The 23,296-nt window shown below is 47.7% G+C and overlaps 1 protein-coding gene and 1 pseudogene across 2 annotated transcripts in view; both read left to right on the top strand.

Moving 5' to 3' along the window:
- The first annotated feature begins 1,234 nt into the window (after nt 1-1,234).
- LOC311579775 (ATP synthase F(0) complex subunit C3, mitochondrial-like) lies at nt 1,235-13,711 on the top strand (annotated as a pseudogene). The gene is made up of 3 exons: nt 1,235-1,261; nt 6,482-6,910; nt 13,561-13,711. The product of its transcript is annotated as an ATP synthase F(0) complex subunit C3, mitochondrial-like (transcript).
- Nucleotides 13,712-21,746: 8,035 nt separating this feature from the next.
- Nucleotides 21,747-23,296, top strand: part of TBC1D22A (TBC1 domain family member 22A) — a 281,680-nt gene continuing 280,130 nt past the window's right edge. Inside the window, exon 1 of the mRNA XM_084748944.1 lies at nt 21,747-21,969. Within this exon, the coding sequence (XP_084605070.1) occupies nt 21,908-21,969 (62 nt within the window). The 5' untranslated portion in view covers nt 21,747-21,907. The remainder of the gene's footprint in view (nt 21,970-23,296) is intronic.

Below are 23,296 nucleotides of genomic sequence, written 5' to 3'. Positions count from 1 at the left end.
ACATACTCCTCAGTGGCCTTCGCACTGGGCAGTATCACAGCGGCGGGGAGGGGAGAGGGGGGAGGGGGGAGGGGGGAGGAGGAGGGGTTATAGCATCTCACCTGAGGGCAGGGGCCCAATGCATTTGTTTACAGCTCTCACCTCAAAAGACAGTTGAGGGGCTCAGTGTCTGAGTGGGACTTCCCCTGGCTGGAAGCCGAGGGACCTCTGTGGTCCCAGCTAGGTTATGTTGGCCTTTCCTGTCTGTCTCTTGTTTGTCTCTTTCCCTTGGAAGCAGACAAGAGGATACAGGAATCCAGGGGGTCTCTCTGGTCTGCTCTGACTGTGGGGATTGGGCTGTGCACCCACATCCAAGCAGAAGCTTGGCTGTCAGTGAACAGAGCCCGGGCTGCTGGGCTGCCTGTGGGTAGCTGTTCCTGGGGTGTCAGAATGCAGGTTAGCCTCTATTAGCAATGGCCATCTGACCTGACGCCAACTGTGCCAGGGCTGAGAGGGGGGCTTCAGCAAGTGCCCCCCAACTGTGCCAGAGCTAAGAGGGGGCCTCAGCAAGTCCCCCCACCACCACCACCTGTGCCTTCACATACTTCCTTCTCCTCTGGCCACCACCCTCTCTTCCATGTCCTGCCTTTGATCCTCTCTCTTTTTTCCTGCCTCCCTCAGAGGGAGGAGGGTGCTCCCTCTGGCCAGAGTGGAGAGGCAGAGATGGGGTGCGGCCCAGCAGCATTAAAGCAATCACAAAGCCCTGGGTTTCATCTCCACCCCTGTGGAAATAAATGAACAAATTAATAACTGACTACTTAAAATAAAAACAAAGGGTGGAGCTGGGGAGATGACGCCTATGGAAACTTGCTAGCCACAAAAACATGAGGGTCTGAGTTCGCATCCCAGAACCCACTTAAAAAGGCTAGGTGAAGTGGATGTGCGTGTAATTCCGGAGCAGGGGACGTGTAGATGAGGACCTCTGGGGTTTGCTCAGGTTTAGTGAAAGACAACATCTGGGAAAGTAAGGTGGGAAGAGACAGAGTGACTGACATCGACCTGTGTCCTCTACACGAACCCTCTGTCTGCTACATGTGCACACACATGTAAATGCACACGCACTCGCACACATACACGGAATAGAGGGGCTCCAGAGGTAAGGTTGGCTAGGACTGTACGGCTAGTTCACGTCCTCCTGGAGTTGTTCATTGGTCTCTAGGCCCTAGCTTGCCCACTTGCAAGGGGACAGTTCAGGATGGAGCGACGGAAGTCCCCGCCATCTGTGAGTCTCTAAGGTCCTTTCTGTCGTACCCGTGGCGCCCAGTTACTTGGCAAAGTGCTGTTTGTTGTGTACGTTTTGTGACAATCCTGGAACAAGTCCTGGAAGCAACAACTGGAGAGGCAAGTTGTAGGTGCAGAGAGCTTGCTTTGTCTCATGCCTGAACTTGTGCAGAAAGAAATCCACCCTCTTCCTCTCTAGAAAAGGAGATAGCCTTAAGCAAGCATGACAGTGCATCGCCGTGTCTATGGCCATAGGGAGACGTTAGACAGAACTGCAGGATCTCCATTACACAGGGCAACAACAGGACAGCTGGGAGGAGTCCCAGAGAGGATCCAGCATTGATGGTGTAGCAGAAGCCAGAGGCCTCGTACCAGACCAATGAGTCACTGCAATGAACATTCGCAAGTAAAGATGTGCGGACAAAAGGGTGTGCTGTGTGACACACTGGGACACACTCCAGCTTCCACAATTAGACTTCTTGGTTTTGTTTGTTTGGGGTTCTTTTTGTTTTGCCTTGTTTTATTTCTATTTCTATTTTTGATTTGATTAATATAATTTATTAATATCAGCCTGTGAGTGACAGTATCAAGATCTAAAATGATATAAAATGATATCATTAAGCTGTAACAAACACAATGAAGTTTAATAAGAATCAAAGTATAGCTCAACCATGTTCATAGCTGCTTTATACATAATAGCCAGAACATGGAAACAGCGTAAGTGTCCCTCAGTAGAAGAATGGACTAAGAAACTGTGGTACATTTACACTATGGAATACTACTCAGCTATTAAAAACAAGGAATTCCCAAAATTTGTGGACAAATGGATTGATCTAGAAATTATCATAATGAGTGAGTTCACCCAGAAGCAAAAAGAGACAAACGCTATATACTCACTTATATCAAAACACTAGTCCAAGGGATACGTACCATCAAAAACGTTACTTACCAAGAAAGTGGGTCACAGGAGAGGACTTCCTATTGAGACTTTAGGCGAGACTAGCATGGAAGAATGGGGAAATAGTAGAATCCACAGGGTCCTGGAAACCTACAAGAATAACTTTATGACAGGCAGATCTGGGTCCTGGGGTCCTCCTCAAACTAAGGCACCAGCCAAAGAGAATATAGGCAGTAAACTTCGAACCCCTACCAAGACCTAGCCGACGAACATGATATTCTCCACCATTGAGTGGAGAGTGAGATCTGACTCTCACACAAACTCTGGTGCCCCTTTTCTGACCACGTCCCCTGGATGGGGAGGCCTGGCGGCACTCAGAGGAAAGATAGCAAGTTACTAAGAAGAGACTCGATATTCTAAGAGCATATATAGGGGGAGGAGGTCTCCCTCAATCACAGCCATAGGGGAGGGGAGAAGGGGGGAAGTGGGAGGGAGGGAAGAATGGGAGGAAATAGGGGAAGGGCTAACAATCTAGATGTAATATGAATAAATTAATAAAAAACCAATAAAAATGTAAAAAAAAAAGAAAGTGTAAACTGTCCCGTATAATAACAATTATATAACTGACTATATTAACAATATAACTGACTAAGAAAACAAGGTAAAGCATGTGAGAGGGAAAACAAACAGGTGGTGTGCATAGAAAACAGAACATCTCTAAGGCTCTCTAAGGCTCTGAGTTGTACTGAATCTCAAGAGATTCTAGTCCTTACTGTCTCTTGTGTGGCAGATTGCAAGTGTGGAGGGTGGACACAAAGGGACAGAGAGACGAATGGGATTGGGGTACATGATGTGAAATTCACAAAGAATCAATAAAAAAAATCTAACCATAAAAAGAAAGAGAACCCCTTTGCCAGGCTGTCACCATCTCATGGGGGCCCAACAGTCTCTACATCAGGACAACAGAAGCAGCTGACAGCCAGGGCAGGAATCCTACGTGATCACTCAGCTTTGCTCCTTGGAGTAGGAAGTGGGACTGGGCCTGACATGAGGAGGGAGTGCTGGCTACTGGGAGCACTCACTCCCACAGTTCTCAGAAGCCTCCTCGGAAGAGCTGTTTGCTGAGCTACCCTCATGCTAAGACCCAGCCCTAGGAGTTGGTAGGAGATCACATCTCACCAGGGCAGTTCCCCACTTATTGCTTCTTTGATCTTTCTTTACTTATGAGGTCTGTAAGACGGAGAGGGTTCCCTCTTTTACAGATGGGCCACCTAAGAGGCAGCTTGGGACCTTATAGATGTTCCAGAAAGGCACCGTCAAGTCAACTGGCACTTGGGACGGGGAGGCCTGTGGTGGAAGACACAAACTGCCGAAGCAAGCCCTGGAGACTGGGGTTGGACACCCTAGGGCTGTGGAATTCCAGGAGCCTCAGCAGCAGGTTGAACAGGTCCTGGAGTCAATACAGAGAGGAGTAATAAGAGGGAGAGAAAGAGGGTCCTTCTGAGAGGTCTGAACTTCACAAAGTTTCCCCAGCTACTGGGAGTCGTTGATTGTTCTTGAGCTAACCATTGTGTGATGGGCCACACCCCTCCAGAGGAGACCGGGGAGCTGTTGTGGGAAGAGATTCCTGGGGGAAGCTGGTAGGAGTCAGAATCCTCTTCCTCGCCTTTCACGGTCCCTGCTGTGCCACGGGCAGGACACATGGCAGTTGGAAAACCCAGCTGTGGCTGGAACAGGCCATAGCAGCATCTGGGACCAGTGACTGACAGAGAAGTAAGGAAGTGGGGACAGGGTATGCTCTTGGCCTGACCCCTGCTCTGTCTGTCGTGCCCTCCCTGGCATCTGCCTGATGGCCTGAGAGCCACATTCCAGCTCTGGCAGCCCTTAGGAATGAGGCCTGGGCTGAGAGTCCACAGGGGTAGCCTGGGGTTAAGGGTCTACCCAGTCTCAGTTGGGGTTTTAAACAAGAGCAGGCTGTGAGTCAGTTTTCTGTTCCCCTTATCCTCTACCCTCTCTACTCCATGCCCCTCAACCCCACACCCCACCCCAGATCTTGACGGAAGGTCGTGGATTGGGCAGGGCAGAAAACACAATCCCCATTATAGGCAGAAAAGGTAAAGCGCGGACCACTTCCCTAATCCCTCCCAACACTACCAAGTCTGCACTAGGAAAAGGCTAAAGTTGAAGCTAAGCCCATTCACCTCAAAGCGCCCAGATTAAACTGAAGACTTGACTCTGGCCCCTGACTGTAAACTAGATGGTTGAATCAGGAAGGACCAAAAAGTGTCCTTGTCTTTAGGACAAGGCTTCTGTGATGCTATAGTCACAGGGGCAAGGGTCTCAGTTCTGTCGTTTATTTGATAAGCATGCCCTGAACATCTAGCCTGTTGTTGCCAAGTGGCCAGTGGCAGTGTGGGGAAGGTTGTCACCTGCTGGGTTCTCTGCACAGCCAGAGCAGAGAGGCTAGAGCAAGGAGATGGGTTTCAGACACAGCCTGTTTGAGGACTTGCTAGAGGCAGAATGAACAAAGAGGCTAACAGACAGCATGGCAGCCTCTACTGAAGGGGCCCAGTCCCCTGCAGGAGACTACTCTGTTGCCTGCCATAGCTGGCTAGGCTTCTGCCCTCTGTGGCCAAGCTTAGCAGTAAGTTCTCCAAACCCTAACCTCCTGCTGCACTGTGTGAGTCAGGAGAGGGTGGCTAAGCTGGTGAGGAGCCTTTAATTCCAGCACTCAAGAGGCAGAGGCAGAGGCAGAGGCAGGTGATTCTCTGTGAGTTCAAGGCCAACCTGGTCTACAGAGTGAGTTCCATAACAGCCAAGGCTACACAAAGAAACCCTGTCTTAAACAACCCCCCCCCCACCCCGCTGCTAAAAATAAATAAGAGCTGTTTAGGGGAGGACATGGGGTTCCATGCAGGCTCCTTGACCCCATCCAGGTTTGTCATAGCCACATGTTTTCCAATTGAGCAGCTCTACCGGAAGCAGGCCAAGACACCCATTCTTTCTGAATAGGGCTCCTTCCTGGTGGTAGGCTGCAGCTGGTCCAAGCCTTTGTCTCACAGCAAGGGAGGGCTAGCTGTAGTGCGGACCCTGGCCTGAGTCACAGGGACATGGCTCCACACTGCCTCTCAGCCCTGGGGTTACAGATGTGGTGTCCACTCCTCTCCCCAGAAGCCTGTCCTCTTTTTTAGTACCTGGAGGTGTGAGGACCACAGTGGCCCCTGGATGCAAAGCGGCAGGGAAGTGGGAAGCCAGGGAAAGCAAAAGGCCGAGGCTGCCAGGATTGGCCTCCCATGCCTCTTCTCGGCTGCACTGGCTACCATCTTTCCTAAGCCCACCGTAACAGGAGTGACACATTTCCCTGTAATTAGGAGCAAGGCCAGAGGCTCGGGAAGAGTTGGATCCAGATTGCCAAACCTTCACTGATGCATCCTGTCCTTTCACTGCTGCATGTGTGGCTTTCTTCTCTCTGTGTGTAGACAACCTCCCCTACAAAGTGAGGAACCACAGCCCCCAGCCCCCTGAGCCTCTCATTGGACAGCTATTGCCTTCGGGGAACAACTCACTGTCAGACAGTCACTGCTTCTCCAGAGAGGAAGAGCCAGTGAGAACGGGACAACACTAAAGAGACATGTGCATGGGGGCTGTTCACCAGAGCGAAGGGTGTGTAGCTCCTGGGCAGGTGCTCTTAGGGGCCTTCCGTATTGCCAGGGCCTACATCTGACTTACCTGTTACATTCATCCTCCAAGTCCCTGGTAGTCCAAGCTTGTTTGACGTACCAGATGTGGCCCTCTGAAATCCCTGCCCCACCTTGTTTTTACCATAAGACAATGTAAATATCTTATGAATAAAAAATAAAATACACAAATGACCAGGCATCTCAAAGGATGGAACTATTCAAATCCCACTTGCAGAAAACAGAGAATAAACCTCACTGGGAATGAGAGACGCTGACATGATGAAATTATAATGGGCTGGAAAGATGGCTCAGCAGTTAAGAGCATTGGCTGCTCTTCCAGAAGACCCTTGTTGGATTTCCAGTAACCCCATGGAGGCTTACGTGATTTGTACCTCCAGTTCCAGGGGATCTATTGCCTTCTTCTGGCTTCCACTAGCATTGCATGCACATGTGCCCAGACATGCATGCCGGCAAAACACACATACACATAAAATAAATTTAAACGTATAAAAAATAAATAAGCAAGCAAGCAAGCCTTGGAAGGTAAGCAGAGAGAGGAAGTGGGAAACGAGAGGAGCCCATGTCGCCTGTCACCTATATCTACGCCATGCCGCCAGGAGGAAAGATGCTCGCCTGAGCCAAGCTCGCCCACACCCTCGCTCCAATCTGAGCTGGATCCAGAGTCGCATATAGGCCAATTTCTTCATCAGTGTTATCTCGACCAGAGCCCTAGGACTGGAGAGGGAGCTACAGTGTTCAGTGGAGCCCGGAATGGTGTGTGCCAGCTGATCCGAAGGGAGTTTCAGACCAGTGTAACCGGCAGAGACATTGATACTGCTGCCAAATTCGCTGGTGTGGGCGCTGCAATAGTAGGAGTTGCCGGTTCTGGTGCTGGTATTGGGACAGTCTTTGGCAGTCGTATCCTTGGTTACGCCAGAAACCCTTCATCGGACCAGCCGTTGTTCTCATACACTAGCCTGGGATTTGCCTTGTCTGAAGCTATGGGTCTCTTTGGTTTGGTGGTTACTTTCTTGATCTTGTTTGCCATGTACCAGAAGTTACTGCCTGAAATGTTGGCATTCATAATAATTATGGTTGTAATTCTGTATATCTTATATACATATATATTTTCCCCCAAGACAGGGTTTCTCTGTGTAGCCTTGGCTGTCCTAGACTCACTTTGTAGACCAGGCTGGCCTCAAACACAGCCTCTGCCTCCCAAGTGCTGGGATTAAAGGCATGCGCCACCATACCCACCCTGCTAATTCTGTATATCTTGCTGTGACTCCAAAACCTGTAGTTCTGGTGTCACAGAAATGTTATTTCCAAAGTCATTTCATTAAAGATGAAAACTTTAAAAATAAATAAATAAATAAATAAATAAACTTTACCGAATAAAAGGGCTGGCTGGCCTCTCCTATGGAAAGCTTCCTAGTAGTAAAATTGACTAGTGGTTGCACAAGACAGCTTTTGTAAGATATTTCTGAGTCTGGTAATATATTCCATGTACCCTGATAGAGATCATACCCCTAGCTAGAGCTATGTTGCCTTGCTGAGGTGGATTTAAATGGCTCTCCATCTCCCACAAAGGCATGTATTTTAGTAGGAGAAGGGCTGTCCCTACTCTGCATCCAGGGGTGAGTGGTCTAAGCCAATCAGAGTATGGCTCTGCCTCTTCACAGTGATGGCTTTAGGGGTGGCAAGGTCAGCCAACCTTCAGTGCCTGTGGGGATTGGTTCCAGCCCTCCCCCATAACTGTCAGATGCTTTAGTCCATCTGTTATATAAAAGAGCACAGCTAGGGAAAGGGCTTACTCAGCAAAGTGTTTGCTGCACATGGATGGGGACCTGAGTTGGGGTCTCCAGCACATATGTAAAAACAGGGCATGGTGGTCCACATCTACAACCCGGGGCTGGGGAGGTAGTGACAGAAGGGTCTTTGGTACTTCCTGGCCAGTCTACCTAAGTCAGTGTGTTTCAGGTTCAGTAAGAGGTTCTGTCTCAAAAAATAAGCTGAAGAGGGACTGAACAAGCTTTTGATTTGGACTCTACATGTGTGTCCACACATGTGGCATGAGCACCCATATGCAGGGGCCTAGAGAGATGGCTCAGAGGTTAAGAGCACTGCCTGCTCTTCCAAAGGTCCTGAGTTCAATTCCCAGCAACCACATGGTTGCTCACATGTAAATGCAAGCATGTGCGCACGAGCGGAAACACACACACACACACACACACACACACACACACACACACACACACAGAATACAGTATTTACACAGAGCCTACATATACTTTTTCATAGACTTTAATCATCTCTAGATTACATAATATTCAATACAATGCAAATCTATGAGGTAATTGTCATACTGTACTATTTAGGGGAAAATAATAACAAAAATCAGACGTGGAACCTGCAGATACAGAGAGACAATTGGTATCTAAGCTGAAACCAGGCAGTGTAAGTATCCACCTAGGCACCACTCTGGCCTTAGGTCTAGAGTCATCACTATAAGGCAAACTCTTAGTGACTCTGAACTAGAATGCCTACAACTCCGCTGGCTACTGGCAGCCATCCTATGATAACGAGGGAAGCCAGTTTGCAGCTTTCATTACCACAGGAAGGAGGCCAGAGGCAAGAGTCTGGCCTCCAAGCTGACCTACAGCCTTGCCTGGCTGTGTCCAAAACTTATTCCTGGTTTTGTTTTGATTTTTTTCATTACTCAACCAGTAATTTCCTGTAATTGTTTAAGTTGATGTATGTTTTGTTCATCTGGAAACATCTTAACTCATACAATGGAGTTCTAGAATCTTCTCAGTCTACGTGTAAAATGTCATCCAACAAAAGTCGGAAATGTGTCCAATTAATAGTAGCCTATAAATGATTTTTGTTTTTCTAGTGCTGAGGATTGGACCTACCTCATGAACACTGAGCTCCTGCTCAGTCACTGACCTACATTCCAGTCCTCTTTTTACTTTTTATTTTGAGACAGTGTCAATTAACTTTCCTGGACTGGCCTTGAACTCATTCTGTAGTCCCAGAATGCCTTGTAGTTAGGATCCTCCTGCCTCACCTTTATGAGTTCTGAGAATGTCTGAACTCCCGGGCCTGGCTTAAACAACTTCCTTTGTAAAGTAAAGTAAAGTAAAGTAAAGTAAAGTAAAGTAAAGTAAAGTAAAGTAAAGTAAGTAAATAAATATTGGTGCCATAATTTTGACAGTGGTGGCACAGTACTGCATTGGTAGCTGTGTCACAATTCATTTGAACTACTGCTTTTACAGTTGAGTGTATGAGTGTGGGTTTTTCTTTTCTTCAGTTTTTAATAGTGGTAGAGATGGCACCTAAAGATGTCCAATTCTTTAGGGTAAACTCCTAGACGTTGAAGTGCAAAAAGTGTGTACAATTGTAGGGTTCTGAACTTATCCAGTTTGTCAAATGTCACTTTAGAAATGTGATCCTGGTTTACACTCCCAATGACTGTGCTGTTTCCCAGCAGTCATGACAGCCACATCATGGTGTGTGTGTTTGTGTGCACGTGCATGCGTGTGCACATATGTGCGCCTCTGTGTGTGCCTGCATACATGTGTGTGCTTGAGTGTGCATGTGTTTCTGTGCGTGTTTAGAGAAAGGGATTAAAGGCATGTGCCACCACACCTGGCAAGTCTCATTTCCTCTTTGAGGAATGCTATCACTGTGTAGCCCAGGCAGGCCTTGAACTCCAGACCCTGCTGTTTACGCCTCTTAGGTGATGACATTGCAGGTTTGTGCCATGTGCCCTGCTTTTATTTCTTTAGAATTTGTATTTCTTTCTTGAATGTCTTGCTTCATTTGACTCATATTAAGATACATACTTAACTATAAAAATCGTATCTATTTGCTGTAGGGAATTTCGACCTTATTCACAAGGTTTGCATACACTAGCTCCTCTTCAGACATGGTACATATATAATTTTTTCATTTCAGTTGTACTTTTGACAAGCATTTAACACATGGACAAGTCTTCCCCATATGCTTCCTGGCTTTGTTGTAGTGAGCAGAATGGCCAGCTTAAGGGAGGAAGGATTTATCTTGACTGGAGGTTTGAGAGGGTACAGTAAGAGGGATCCTAGCCTGACTAAGCTGTACAGGCAGCTAGGAAGCAGAAAAAGTTTGTGCCAGGCTAAATCCATAAAATATACTCCCCATATAGGCTTCCTCTATGGAGGCCCGACTTCCTAAAGGTTTCACATTTTCCTAAAGCCAGTAGCAGCTGGGGACTAAGGATTCACACACATGAGCCTTTTGGGGGGGGGGACATTTCCATTCCAAACTATAACATCCTATTTGATGGGCAGCTGCCACCGAAGTTTGCCAGCTCCTACAGAGCAAATGCAGGTGAGTAAGCCTCCGAGAAACCTTGGGTAAACCAGAGCTTTCCATCTTGCTTGACATTCTTGGGTAAAATGGACAGAGAGTACAACAGCCAGAGATGAGGAGCAACCGTCCTGAACATCCCAGGCTTTGCCACAGGTGGACACTGAATGCTACAGAACCAGGTCTGCCAGGCACATTGTGCCCGCTAGTACAATAGTGTGGCATTGTTGGGTACAGGGTGAAAGCTGAAAAGACTCAAAATGAAAGTTTTATTGCTTGACCTGAAGGATGCGGCCAGTTCGGGATTTGAACCTCGGCCCAGAGGGGAAGCTGCATTGGATATTTAAAGGGTGGAAACTGCAATTAGCTCATACGGGGGGGCCGATGGTGGAACAATGGGATGGAGTAGTCACCTCTGACTCAAGTTAATTAGACAAGGCAATTCTAGCTGACCTTGACAGTGTGCCCAGCAGTTAGGGCCAGCTGCGATTATGGTTGGGGAATTTCTGGGAACAAGAAGGCCACAGACTATGCTGTACATAAACATAGTTTTTGGTCAACCTGACCTTGCACTGAGAACTTTTCCCTAGATGAGCAACAAGCTGAGATGCTGTGGCTGGTAGGCCTGAAACAAAAATAACTGCAGCTCTGTTACCCCAAAGGAGCAGGCCTCACCAGCATGACTCTTATGGGCTAACCAGCCACTTTTAAAATTAGAGTTGAGGTCGGCTACACAGGAGGAAATATATGTCTGATACTGTAAACACCATAGGCCCTAGCGGGGAAACTTACTACTGTTGTTTTGCTAAATAGACATGCTATCAAACTGCCTTCTAAACATGTTGCAGGATATTTGATCCCATTGTGAACCCCGACTTGTGAACCGTAAAACCCTGTTCTTGTTTGCTGTGGTTGAGCCCTAACACACACCTTTAAGCCAAAAACTTTCTGTTTATTGCGAACAGGTGATTATGGTGTGGCTCAGCCCCAGCACACACATTTAATCCAAGAGCTTTCTGTACATGGGATTTAACAGTTTAACCCTAGGTCAAAAGGCAGAGCAAAGAACCCAATGACAGGGATTAAAGAGGCAGAGGGATGAGCTGGGCGGTGGTGGCGCACGCCTTTAATCCCAGCACTTGGGAGGCAGAGGCAGGTGGATTGCTGTGAGTTCGAGGCCAGCCTGGTCTATAAGGTGAGTCCAGGACATCCAAGGCTACACAGAGAAACCCTGTCTCCAAAAAAAACAAAACAAAACAAAAAAGAGTAAGAGGGATGTAGAGAAATGTTAACTCAGGATATGGCTGCTCTGGCAAGAGATCACATCCAAAGATCTTGTAGGTCTGTGTGATCTGGCTGGAGTACAAATACTCCTTTAATCCAGGAGACAGAGGCAAGCAGATCTGAGTTCAAGGCCAGCCTGGTGTAGAGCAAATTTCAGGTAAAGAAAAGCTTAGGAGCCGGGCGTGGTGGCGCACGCCTTTAATCCCAGCACTCGGGAGGCAGAGGCAGGCGGATCGCTGTGAGTTCGAGGCCAGCCTGGTCTACAAAGCGAGTCCAGGACAGCCAAGGCTACACAGAGAAACCCTGTCTCAAAAAACCAAAAAACCAAAAAAAAAAAAAAAAAAAAAAAAAAAAAAAAAAAAAAAAAAAGAAAAGCTTAGGTCCAGGTGTGGTGATTCGTGCACACCTTTAATCCCAAACAATGAAGGTAAAGTTAGTTTGTAGAAGGAAGCAACCATGTTTGAAAGTGATGTCTAATTGAGTGGCAGAAAAGGTGATGAATCAGAGAAAGACCTGACAGAATATGATGCACCCAACTCTCGTGAGAAGAGAGAGGAAAGGGAAGCTACTTACGTGGCAATGCTGTAAAGAAAAGAGAGGAGTTTTACCTGGACAGTAATAGAGAGATGAGTTGCAGTGAGAGAGGGAGGGAGGGAGGGAGGGAGGGAGGGAGAGAGAGAGAGAGAGAGAGAGAGAGAGAGAGAGAGAGAGAGAGAGAACTCAGAGGAAGATTGAACAGCCAGAGAATGAGGAGCCAGGAGACTAGAGCAGATTGCTGGAGTTAGCAGATTGCTGGAGTTAGCAGATTGCTGGAGTTAGTTTGAAGCCAAGCAGAGCAAATCAGAGGCCAAGAGAAAAGCCAGATGAATAAGTCAGGTAGGAGAGGACTTTGAGCCGGAACAGGCCAGAGCTCAAGAAGAACAAGTAAGGGTGAACTTGATTGTACAGAGGCTAGAAGCTTCCGGGACTAGGCCTAGGTTTGCGGAAGGAGGCAGTAAGCCTCCCAGACGACAACTCTAGCAGTCTAAATAAAAACTTATCTTACAGAAGGACTTTGAGTTGAGTGGTATTTAAGACAGCTTGGATAAGGTTCGACAAACTGACAAAGGATGGCAGTTGTGTTGCAAAGTCATTTTTCTTAGGGAGCATGGCTGCTGATAGGTTGCTCATGGTCTACCAATGACCTGTGGAAGCTATGCCAGTGTGGCACTTGGTCTGAGAAACACCAAGAGAACCCAAGACAACTACTTGTTTGCTTGTTCCAGGAACAGGAAGTGAAGATGTCAGAACGGAAAGTGTTTTTTTTTCTTTTTGTTTGTTTGTTTTGTTTTGTTTTGTTTTTTAAATTACCCACCTGACTTTGACCCGTTGAAGATCCCGAAACTCAAGCTACCCAAGGACCAGTGTAAGACTGAGACCTCTAGAGAGATCTCTAGTCTATTCCCGGAGTCCCCTCTAAGAGATGGAGTCTGTTGTAGATTCAAATGCATAGGAATAGGATTTTATTGAGCCATCGCGATGGGGTCTGTCCAACTCTTTCCAGCTGCAGACCCCGAGAAGCAGAAGCACAGGCCTTTTATAGGTTTTAGACAAAGAAATGAGTTTTACAGTATGTGATTGGTTGGCATTTAGGCAGAAAAGCTGCAAGCAGGGAGTTACAAGTCTTGGCGTTTGGTGGTTGGATAATGGGTGGAGGGGCAAGTTGACCTATGGAAAAGATTGGTGGAAGCAATCACAGGGGGTGTTTAGGAACTTTTTTAGTTGGGGAGGGATAGTGGAAATTTTAAACACAGCTGGTTGTCCTTGAGTCCAGCTGGACCCTGAGCATAGACTGAGATCTTGAGTCAAGTTGGACTCTTCAAGGTTTTTCCAGTCCCTGACACACACACACACACACACACACACACACACACACACACACACACACACACACACACACAGAGTGATCTGATATCTGTCTGTCCTTGGTTCAAGCTGGACCGTCTAGAAATTTACATGCTTTGACCTTAATGGGGGTCTTTAAGGGAGGACTGAGTAGGCCGACTTTTACATTTTCCCAGACTTTGGCCTTCCTGGGGGTCCTTAAAGGGGCTGGTTCCTTCACCGGCAGCATGTGGGGTGGCTGATGATCCCCTTCAACATGAGGTGTAAGACGTGTGGAGAACACAAGGCGAAGAAGTTCGATGCATGCAAGGAAATGGTTCAGAACGAGACCTGCCAGGGCCTGCCCATCTTCTGAATCTATGTCAAGCGCATGCGCTGTTCGGCCAAGCTCACCTTCAAGACACCCAGAGAACACGGACTACATTGTGGTGCGTGGGGCCATGTGCGACTTCCAGGATGAGATGCTTCTGGAGGAGGAAGAGAAGCAGGTACAGGAGAGGCATGGGGATGAGGAGCTGAACAGTGTCATGAAGGTCCGAGAGAACCGCACAAAAGACTCAAAGCTGGAGGCGCTGGAAGACCTGCGGGAGCTAAAGAACCTGGACCAGCGGGCGGTGCGTCTGGACTTCGAGGCCATGGTGTTGCAGCACCGCCTGTGGCAGGAGCAGCAGGACGAGGAAGACAAGCATGAGACAGTGGCCTTGCTCACCGCCGCACGCTTCTAGAGGATTCTGACCCAGAGGATGAGGCTCCACCTTCCTGACCAAGAGGCCAAGAGGAAGGCAGAGGCCCTGGGCAGCGGAGCACAGCTGGCTGCCTTGACTGTGCCAAAGAAGGTGAAGATGAAAGCTAATGCGGGCTTGGAGCAGGTCCTGGTGCCTGCCGCGGCTGCCTGAGAGCAGGGAGACAGCCGACCCTACACCCCAACAGCAGGTAGGAGAGAAAGAAGGGGTGTAGATCTCTTTGGCTATTTCCTGCTGTTTAGGGTCATCGGGTTTCTTGGGACAAGTCCAATCCTCTTTCAGGATAGCTCCAACTGCTTCTCACCAAGCTGGGTCAACAGCAACCGGAAGCAGCAGGCACACATCAGCACCATCTTCTTCCTCGCAGCCCTCCTCTCTTTCTCTGAGCTCTGACCTTTCTTCCCTCTCCAGAGTTTCCCCCTCAGATTTAAACTATCTGCAGCTGGCAAAAGAGCCCCCATGAGGCAAATAGTTTGCTGGTGAGGACAATATGAATCAGTTCCATATCTCACACCTAGAATGAAAGCAAAAACATGTTTACATATCACAAACTCAAACTTCCACAGCAAGGTTGTTCTGGGAGGAGGTGGTGATCTGATTGTTAATTGCTGGACAAGGGTGCAGCAACTGAAACTGCGGGAGAGCATAGCCACAGTATGTATGATCCCTCTGCCTTTTTTTTTTTTTTTAAGATTTATTTATTTATTATGTGTACAGTGCTCTGCCTGCATATATGCCTACATGCCAGAAGAGGGCATTAGATCACATTATAGGTGGTTGTGAGCCACCATATGGTTGTTGGAATTTGAACTCAGGACTTCTGGTAGAGCAGTCAGTGTGTTTAACCTTTGAGCCATCTTTCCAGCGCTTTTATTCTTATCATTAAGAAATTTTATTAAAAAATGTCTTTTATGGGCTGGAGAGATGGCTCAGTGGGTAAGAGCGGCGCCTGCTCTTCCAAAGGTCCCGAGTTCAATCCCCAGCGACCACATGGTGGCTCACAGCCATCTATAATGTAATGTAATGTGATGTGATGCCCTCTTCTGGCCTGAAGGTGTACGTGCAGGCAAAACACTGTATACATAATAAATAAGTAAATAAATCTTTTTAAAAAATGTCTTTTATGCACATTGCTGCTTCTCTTGCCTTCCTGTCTGTCTGAAGAGACTGCGGGGTGCACAGGACATGGGAAGGGTTCTTTGTGAGATACTAGAAACATTTTGAACTAGACCTACGGGGTTGGTTCCTCGGGACACGTTCCTCCAGGATGCGGATATTGAAATCCAATATGACGGGGCTGGAGAGATGGCTCAGAGGTTAAGAGCACTGACTGCTCTTCCTGAGGCCCTGAGTTCAAGTCCCAGCAACCACATGGTGGCTCACCACCATCTATAATGGGATCTGGTGCCCTCTTCTGCAGGTGTACTTGCAGGCAACACTGTATAGATAATAGTAAATAAATAAATCTTAAAAAAAAAAAAGAAATCCAATATGACATAACTCTGTAGGTTGAATTCAGAGAGTTTGTTTTTGAATTAAACAGAGCTTAAACCAAAAGAGGAAGAGAAGGAGGAAGAGGAAAAGGAGGAGGAGGAAGAGAAGGAGGAGGAGAAGAGGAGGAGGAGGAGGACGAGGAGGCTGCTGCTTTTGGAGCTTTGAGCTCGTAAGCCTTTGTTTTAGCCGTGGGTTTTTTGGCCTTTTCCTCCCGGGCTGTCAGCTGAGTTAGTGACCTTTTGTTTTTTTCCCCTCTGAGATGTGAGCTGAGTAAGGTCAGCTGGGTGCTTTCTCTGCCTCTCTGAGCTAACAGGTTTTTAACCCAGCATCTGGCTATGAGTCTTTACTGGTAAAATGGAACTGTTGGGATTTTCACTCTTTTATAACAACATTTGTTTATCACCTTGTTCAGAGAAGCCTCACTTTGTAGTATGCAACAGTTAATTCAGAGCCTTAAAGTGCTGAGAGTAAGTGACTGTTGGGTGCTTAACTCTAAATGAGACCTCTGTGTTAATCCATTGTCTCCAAGGCTCGCGGAGCATCACGGGAGAGAAGGAAGAAAGCATGTCATAGCTGGAGAATGGGAAAGAGTGCTGTGAAGTGGACAGGCATGGCCATTGCACCCACAGACTCACAGCAGTTATGGTTGCCCACACAAGATCAAGCCAGTTACCACTCCAGCAGGCATGGGAGAGGGCTCATAAGGTTCGACAAAGCTGACAAGGGATGGCTGTTGAGCTGCAAAGTCATTTTTCTTAGGGAGCATGGGGGCGCTGATAGCATGTGACAGTATGAATAAAAAATGTCCCCTACGGGCTCCCAGTTGGAGCTCCCGTTCAGAAAGGTCACTCCACCAGAGGAGCTTGCTGCCATAGAGGGGTACTGACACAGGGCGGGGTGGGAGAGTGGAGGCAATGAGGATCTGCTCCCCACTGAAGTGGATCAACTAGTCTTGGAAACACTCTTCCCAGTTGGGTGAGCCTGTGAGAAGTCAAGAGAGGTTGTCCCAGATGCCATGCAGAGTCCTTTTTAGGACCCCTGATGTTAGGAGTGCTGAGTACTGATGGTTCACAGATAAAACCCTCCAGTGACTGTCCTCAGCTGAAGGACGCTTCTCCCCCAGATGATATTCCCCCTTCTTGAGGCAAGGCATTTTTGACAACCATCTCTGTGCTCAGTTGTCTATTTGTCTGTGCTGCTGTGGGTCTCCACCAAGGAAGACTACTCAGACGTGGGTTTAAGTTGACAGAAAAATATTTATTAGCCAGTTGGCAATGACACTGGGTGCTTGCCCCCCACTTCCTGCCCCCAGCACAAAAAACATATCCTGGGTTGACATACTTCAGTGAGCAAGGTTAGTCAGAAGCACTCCTACAGAAGCCGAAAAACATTAGTACACTTAAGAGACTTTTCCAGAGCCATGGACTCTGACAGATTGGCTGTTTTTGTTTTGGCAGGTGGTGCTGTCTACACGCTGAGTTTTAGGGTACTTCCATCATGGCATCAGTTTGCTAAGGTATGGAGGACTGTATGGTGCCTCCATTACAACACATCACAGGCCAGCCTTTCCTCCCCAAGAAACCACCTGCATGCCACTGTCTGCCCCCCACCTGCCTCCTGCGGAACGCAGCCTGCATCATAAACCCGCCGGCTCAGATTATTCTCTTTGCTCACTCAATGATGTTCCTTGCATTTTGTCCTGTCACACCAACTAAACCTCAAGCAATAGTCACAAGAGTCTCCGTGTGACTATCCTCCCTGTCCCTGAAGCTGTTCGGTGAACCCAGCCCATTCATGACTGCATTACTTGAATTTGCCTTAGCCCTAAGTTCAGAGCAGCTCAGTGCATAGGAGGGCGGGAGCTCAAACACATACTCACGTACAATCAAAGACCACAGATGTGGAAAACTCATATGGATTGGCAACAGACACTTGAATATAGTTTGCCTTAAGATTCCAAGCACAGCAGCACAAGGAAACCTATGAATTTTCATTGTTCCAACACCCAGAGGCAAACACTCTTGATTTTGGCTTTTAGCATGCTCGTGCTTTAAAAAAATGGTATTAATAATAAAACACAACACTACCAAATGACATTGTGCCACATGCATCCATTATAGACTTTTCTCTCAACAGTGTGAAATTAATGTTGAGATTTATGTATGTAAAAATAATCTATTTTTTATCAACAGAGTATTCTACGGGAAACTGATTGTCAGCTCTCCTGCTGATGGCGTTTTGATTGCTTCTCTCCCAGCCCCTACCTCCACTATGAGAGAAGGTGCAATGAACACCCTTTTGTTTGCACAGCTGGGCACTCTGCTTCAGGGTACATACCCTGAGGGAAATTGCTGAGTTGCAGAATATCTTTACTAGAAATTTCTAAATGGCCAAACTTATTGAATGCATTTGAATCCCCCCCTGCAGGCCATAAAAGCTGTCTTTGTTTACAAGCCCGCATTTTCATCAATTTTGGCAGTCACCAGTCCTTCTCTTGTTGCTTTTGATTTGTACTCTAGACCTCAGTGACTGTAAGCCTCTTACGCTTGCTGCTCAACAACTGTTTCACCTACAGTCCTAGTTAGATACCTGGGAGGCGGATCGGGAGGATCAAACCAGCCTGGGTAGCATAGCCAGGCTCAGTCCTCCTCCCTGAAGGTTCCACTCAACAGCTCTCTTAGTTCAGGAATTTGGTCATCTGTCCTGTCTTGATCCTTGCACGGGTCCTAATCCCGACTCTACGTTGCTGTAACTTTAAAACCCATCCTCCTACAGTCTCCGTTTGAATCCCACTTATGCCCTTCCCAGAGCCATTTCTATCGGTTCCCTTGGCTTTGTGACTGTCAGTCATGACAATGCTGTCCCCATCACCAGGGTTTTGCTTTGCTCTTGTCTCTCCACCAAGCTGTCTCATCTAAGGACCTGGTCTCTCTAATATAGTGTCTGGCTGAGACTTAACACAAACCAGACATAAACTTATGCTGCAGACTTATTTAATCTCAGCTTCACTCCTCGCCCCAAGACAGCATGTAGGAAAGCAGATAGGTGGCTGTAGATGACTGAATTTAAAGTCCCACTGTCACACCTAACCTGTCACTAGCAGCTGCTGATTCCCCCTGTGGTCCTACACAGCTTTTTCTTCTTTTCTGATCCCACGTTCTTCCTAGTCCTCCTGGCTCCTTGCTTTTTGTCTTCAGATAAACCAGACTGAGCTGGAGAGAACCTAGTCTTGGTGTTGCCTGAAGGGGATCCCTGAGGCTTCTGGGACCCCATCTCTGGGGAGGTTTCACTACTGAGGTCAGGAAGAGATCCCTGGAACCTTTTCTTTCTTTCTTTCTTTCTTTTCTTTCTTTCTTTTTTTCTTTTCTTTTTTTTTTTTTTTTGGTGATAGGGTCTAAGTAGACCAGGCTGGCTTTGAACTCACTGAGATCTTCCTGTCTCTGCCTCCCAATTGCGGGGATCAAAGGTGTGTACCGCCACACCTGGCCCCTGTGGCCTTCTTAAATTCCACTAGGGAAAATTTTAAGACCCTCCCCCTGCACCCCCTTCCCCCAGTACTGGCACAAGAACAGGCATTACTGTACCACTATGTCCCCAGCCTTCATATATGTATTTTAAGTTCTTTTGAGAGAGTCTTACTACTATATAGCCCAAGCTGACTTTAAACTTGAGAATGTTTTATCTGCAGCCTCTGATGGCTGGGATTATACACCTCTGCCATCATGCTCAGGTTCTATTTAAAAGCATAAAACACTGGGATGTTGAGATGGCTCATAGAGCAGTGTCCATGGCATAAATATAAGGACTTAACTGAATTTGGATCCTCAGCATTTCTGTAAAATCCTGGCATGCGCTAGAACCTTAACACAGGGTGGGCAGAGAAAGGGAGATCTCTAGAATTGTCTAGGCAATTGATGAGGGCCAGGGTGGAGTGACAGACTCTCTAAGGTTGGCAAGTAATAGTGGAAGACTTCTGATGTTAGTGGAAGACTTCTGATGTTGACTACTGGCTTTTGCCTACACACACACACACACACACACACACACACACACACACACACAGGAATATATCACTGGTTTATGTGTCATCCTCTGGCAAAGGCTATGCTAATCTTTGTATTATTCTAATTTTAGTATGTGTGGTACTAAAGTGTGCACACTCAACCTTTAATTCCCATTTTCCTGCCTCAGTCTCTTGAGAAGCTGGGGTTATAGCTATGTACCACTAAAACGCTCTCTAGGCGATGCTAGGAAGTGGTTATTAATTTAGTTTTGCAAGATCTCTCAAATTCCAAAGTCTACTGGACATGGGCTACCAGGGAGGACCTTAAGGTATGTCCTATATATAGGCTGTATCTGAAGAGATCACACAGGAGCTATTGACATTGTCCCTGATACCTCCTGAACTTTCTATGCTTTTGTTAAAGGGATTCCGGGTGACCCTGTAGGTATCATCCAGATGGCAAACATTTACGATATACTAGTTTAGGTCCTGAGGCCACCACTGTGCAGGAAATGAAGAGAGGAACAGGTGCCATTCCTTTTTGCAAAGTAAAAGTGGAGTATGTTGCAGTTTATAAGGAGTTGCAGAAGGCTTTACTCTTAAAGAATAGGTACTAAGTTGAGGTATAGAGTGCTGAGCCGTTTGCCCTGCTTTGAGTACTGAGGACAAGTCTGGCACACAACTGGGCTAATGCATACAAAGTACATTAGTGTGACTTTTTTTTAAAAAAAGATTTATTTATTATTATGTATACAGTGCTGAAGTGGGCATCAGATCACATTATAGATGGTTGGGAGCCACCATGTGGTTGCTGGGAGTTGAACTCATGACCTCTGGAAGAGCAGTCAGTGCTCTTAACCTCTGAGACATCTCTCCAGCCCCTACTCTGACTTCTTGTATTCGCCAAGTGCTAAATAAACACCACTTGTCAAATATGTCTACAAGTCAGGGTCTCTGAGAATATAGTCAGTGCCTGGGTCAAACAGGAAGACCATATTAAAAAGTTTAAGAAATATGTGGTGAATATGTTTCTCAGTAGTAGAGTGCCTTCCTAGCATGCACAAGGCCTTGAAAACCATCCCTACCGGGGGTTCTGGTGTGTATGGGGGAGTGGCGTTAAAAAAACAACAGACAGTTGGCACTACCAATGTTACACTAAAAGCTCCGGCCTGATAGGTCTGCCTCTCACCCCACAGTCTCAGACGATAGAAATTTAACACCAATCACATAAGTTATTTTAAGTAGCTACGTTACACAGCAAAAACAAATAAGAAAGTAAGTTTAACAATATAGTCTGCGGAACCCATTAATATATAAAGTATCATTCAATAAGAAGTTATAAAATTAAGCCGGGCGGTGGTGGCACACGCTTTTAATCCCAGCATCAGGAGGCAGAGGCAGGTGGATCGCTGTGTGTTCGAGGCCATCCTGGTCTACAAAGCGAGTCCAGGACAGTCAAAACTACACAGAGAGACCCAAAAAAAAAAAAAAAATATATATATATATATATATATATATATATATATAATTAATATTCCTGTGTTAAGATCTTGAATTCTGCATGTATCTCATAATTAAAGCACACTTTACTCCGGACTTTGTTTGAAGCGCACGAGCAGCGGCAGGGCAAGGCGAATTCTTCGTGCCTCCGTGCCTATTCACTCTTCAGCTGCAGCCCGGGCGGATCCGCCCCATCGCCTGAGATATGCTCCAGTGGGAGCTGCTTCCTTCCCTTAACCGTGTGGTGTTTACTGATCCCACTTCTATACCCTGCGATGAGGCCGGGACCCCACAACAGCGGGAGAGGCTTCAACCTTCCCGCCGGCCCGCAGCTGGGTCCGGACTCGCGCTTTGTTCCTTTTCGGTTCTCGGCTCTTGCTAGTAGGCTGCAAGCAAACAAAGGCTGACTAGGACCCAAGATGCTTACGGCTCCGGCGCTCGTGGCGAGCAGCCCGTTCCCGGGGTTGGAGGCGGGGATCCGGTGGCCTCGGCCACAGCCCCAAGGCTTGAGCGCCCTTTGCGCCCCACTAACGTACGCAACCCTCAGACTCCGCTTTCTCGACTGCGCAACTGCCACGCGCGCTTCCCAACGTCGCCTTTTCATGGCGTCAAGCGCAGCCTGAGACGAAGGCGGGACTTCCTGAATCGCCAAGTCACAACTTCCGGACGGAGGCGGAAGCGCCTCTCCGGTCTGCGCTCCCGAATCTTGGTTGTTCGCTGAGGGGCCACCGGGGCACAGGAGTGGGCCACTGGAGGTGGTTCGACGGCGCTCGGGTGTCAGGGTTGCGGAGCTGAGGGATGAGGAGGGACCATGGCCAGCGACGGGGCCAGGAAGCAGTTCTGGAAGCGCAGCAACAGCAAGGTCCCGGGCAGGTGGGTGTGACGGGGAGGGCCGGGTCGGGGTCAAGGGTCAGAGGTCAGGTGACTGTGCGGTCCCGTTGGACTGTGGGTGGGGTATGGGTCTGGGGAGGGGCACTTGGGCTCCCAGGGAGTGGGGATGTGGAGGGGGACTTGGGCTCCGAAATGACTCCTGGGAGATGTGAGGGGGCTCTGGAGATGGGAATGTGGCATCTGGGAAGTGACAGTGGGCGCACCTAGGAGCTTGGAGGACGAGGAGCTGTCCCCAGTGCCTCCGGAGCCTGGCAGGTTCTCTTCGGCGAAACTCCTTGGCTCCCTGGGGAAGCTGGAAGGAGCTGACCCGGGTCATGCCCTGGAGAGTTCAGTGGAGTCAGGAAGCTGGCCTGGGCGAGGCAGTGCCTGCGGGGGTGGGGTGGGGGTGGGGGGAGCATGGTCTCTGCAGGGTGTGCGGTGGTTTGAACACTTGAGTTTCCCTCTCAGTCTTTCCTGTGGGCTGATGCTTTTGCTTTGAGCAGAGAAGTGCCTTGTGAATGTCTGTGTTTTCATCTTTTGGCCTCTAGACACCAGTTTTGTGACCACAGCAGGAAACAAATAATAACAACAATTAAAAAAAAAAAAAAAACCAAACAAACCTGGGTGCAGTCTGGAAGCTATAGCGCTCCAAAGTCCTTCTGTGATTGGTTATGGCCCCATGCCTCTCTAGGCCTTAGGGAATGCAGAGACAACGCACAGAAAGCACCTAAGGTCAAGTCAGTCACTGACAGGGCCATGTTGCAAGATTGCAATCGTCGTTTATTTTGCCTGAAATACCGAGATTTAAGAGTCTGACATTAGCCACCTCTACAGCCCTGAAGATTTTGACATTGAAGTAACTTAAATAGAACCATCCACCAGGACAGAAAATGGTTTGTGCGCCCATGCGTCAGAAGAGACACTGTTGTGTGGGTGTTAAGACTGTAAACTCTGACATGCACTCAGCCATTAAAATGTGCTTTCCAGAGTGTTTGGGGGTGGGGTGGGGTTAATAGCGGTTACTGACTGCTGGGCTACAGTGACTTGCAAGGTGGAGGAAGTCCTCAGGGATGCTCAGACACTGTGTTTTTACTGTGCTAGAACTGGGTTTGACTGAACTGATAAGAACTTTTGTAAACATCAGCATCATAGTTCAAGATGAATGGAAGACACAGGGGCATGCAGAGTCCAGTGTCTAGATAAAAAGGACCATGTGGCAGGGTGACTTTTGTTGTTGCCTTGAGGCTTGCTTCCCCTTAAGTGTGAACTGTAATTTATTGTTAAGAGTCAACTGAAATATAAAAATAATGGAGTTATGGAAGTCAATGAA

This window comes from Acomys minous (genome assembly GCF_964271855.1).
Source record: "Acomys minous genome assembly, chromosome: 12".
Classification (NCBI taxonomy): domain Eukaryota; kingdom Metazoa; phylum Chordata; class Mammalia; order Rodentia; family Muridae; genus Acomys; species Acomys minous.
This window is presented reverse-complemented; position numbering and strand designations above follow the sequence as displayed.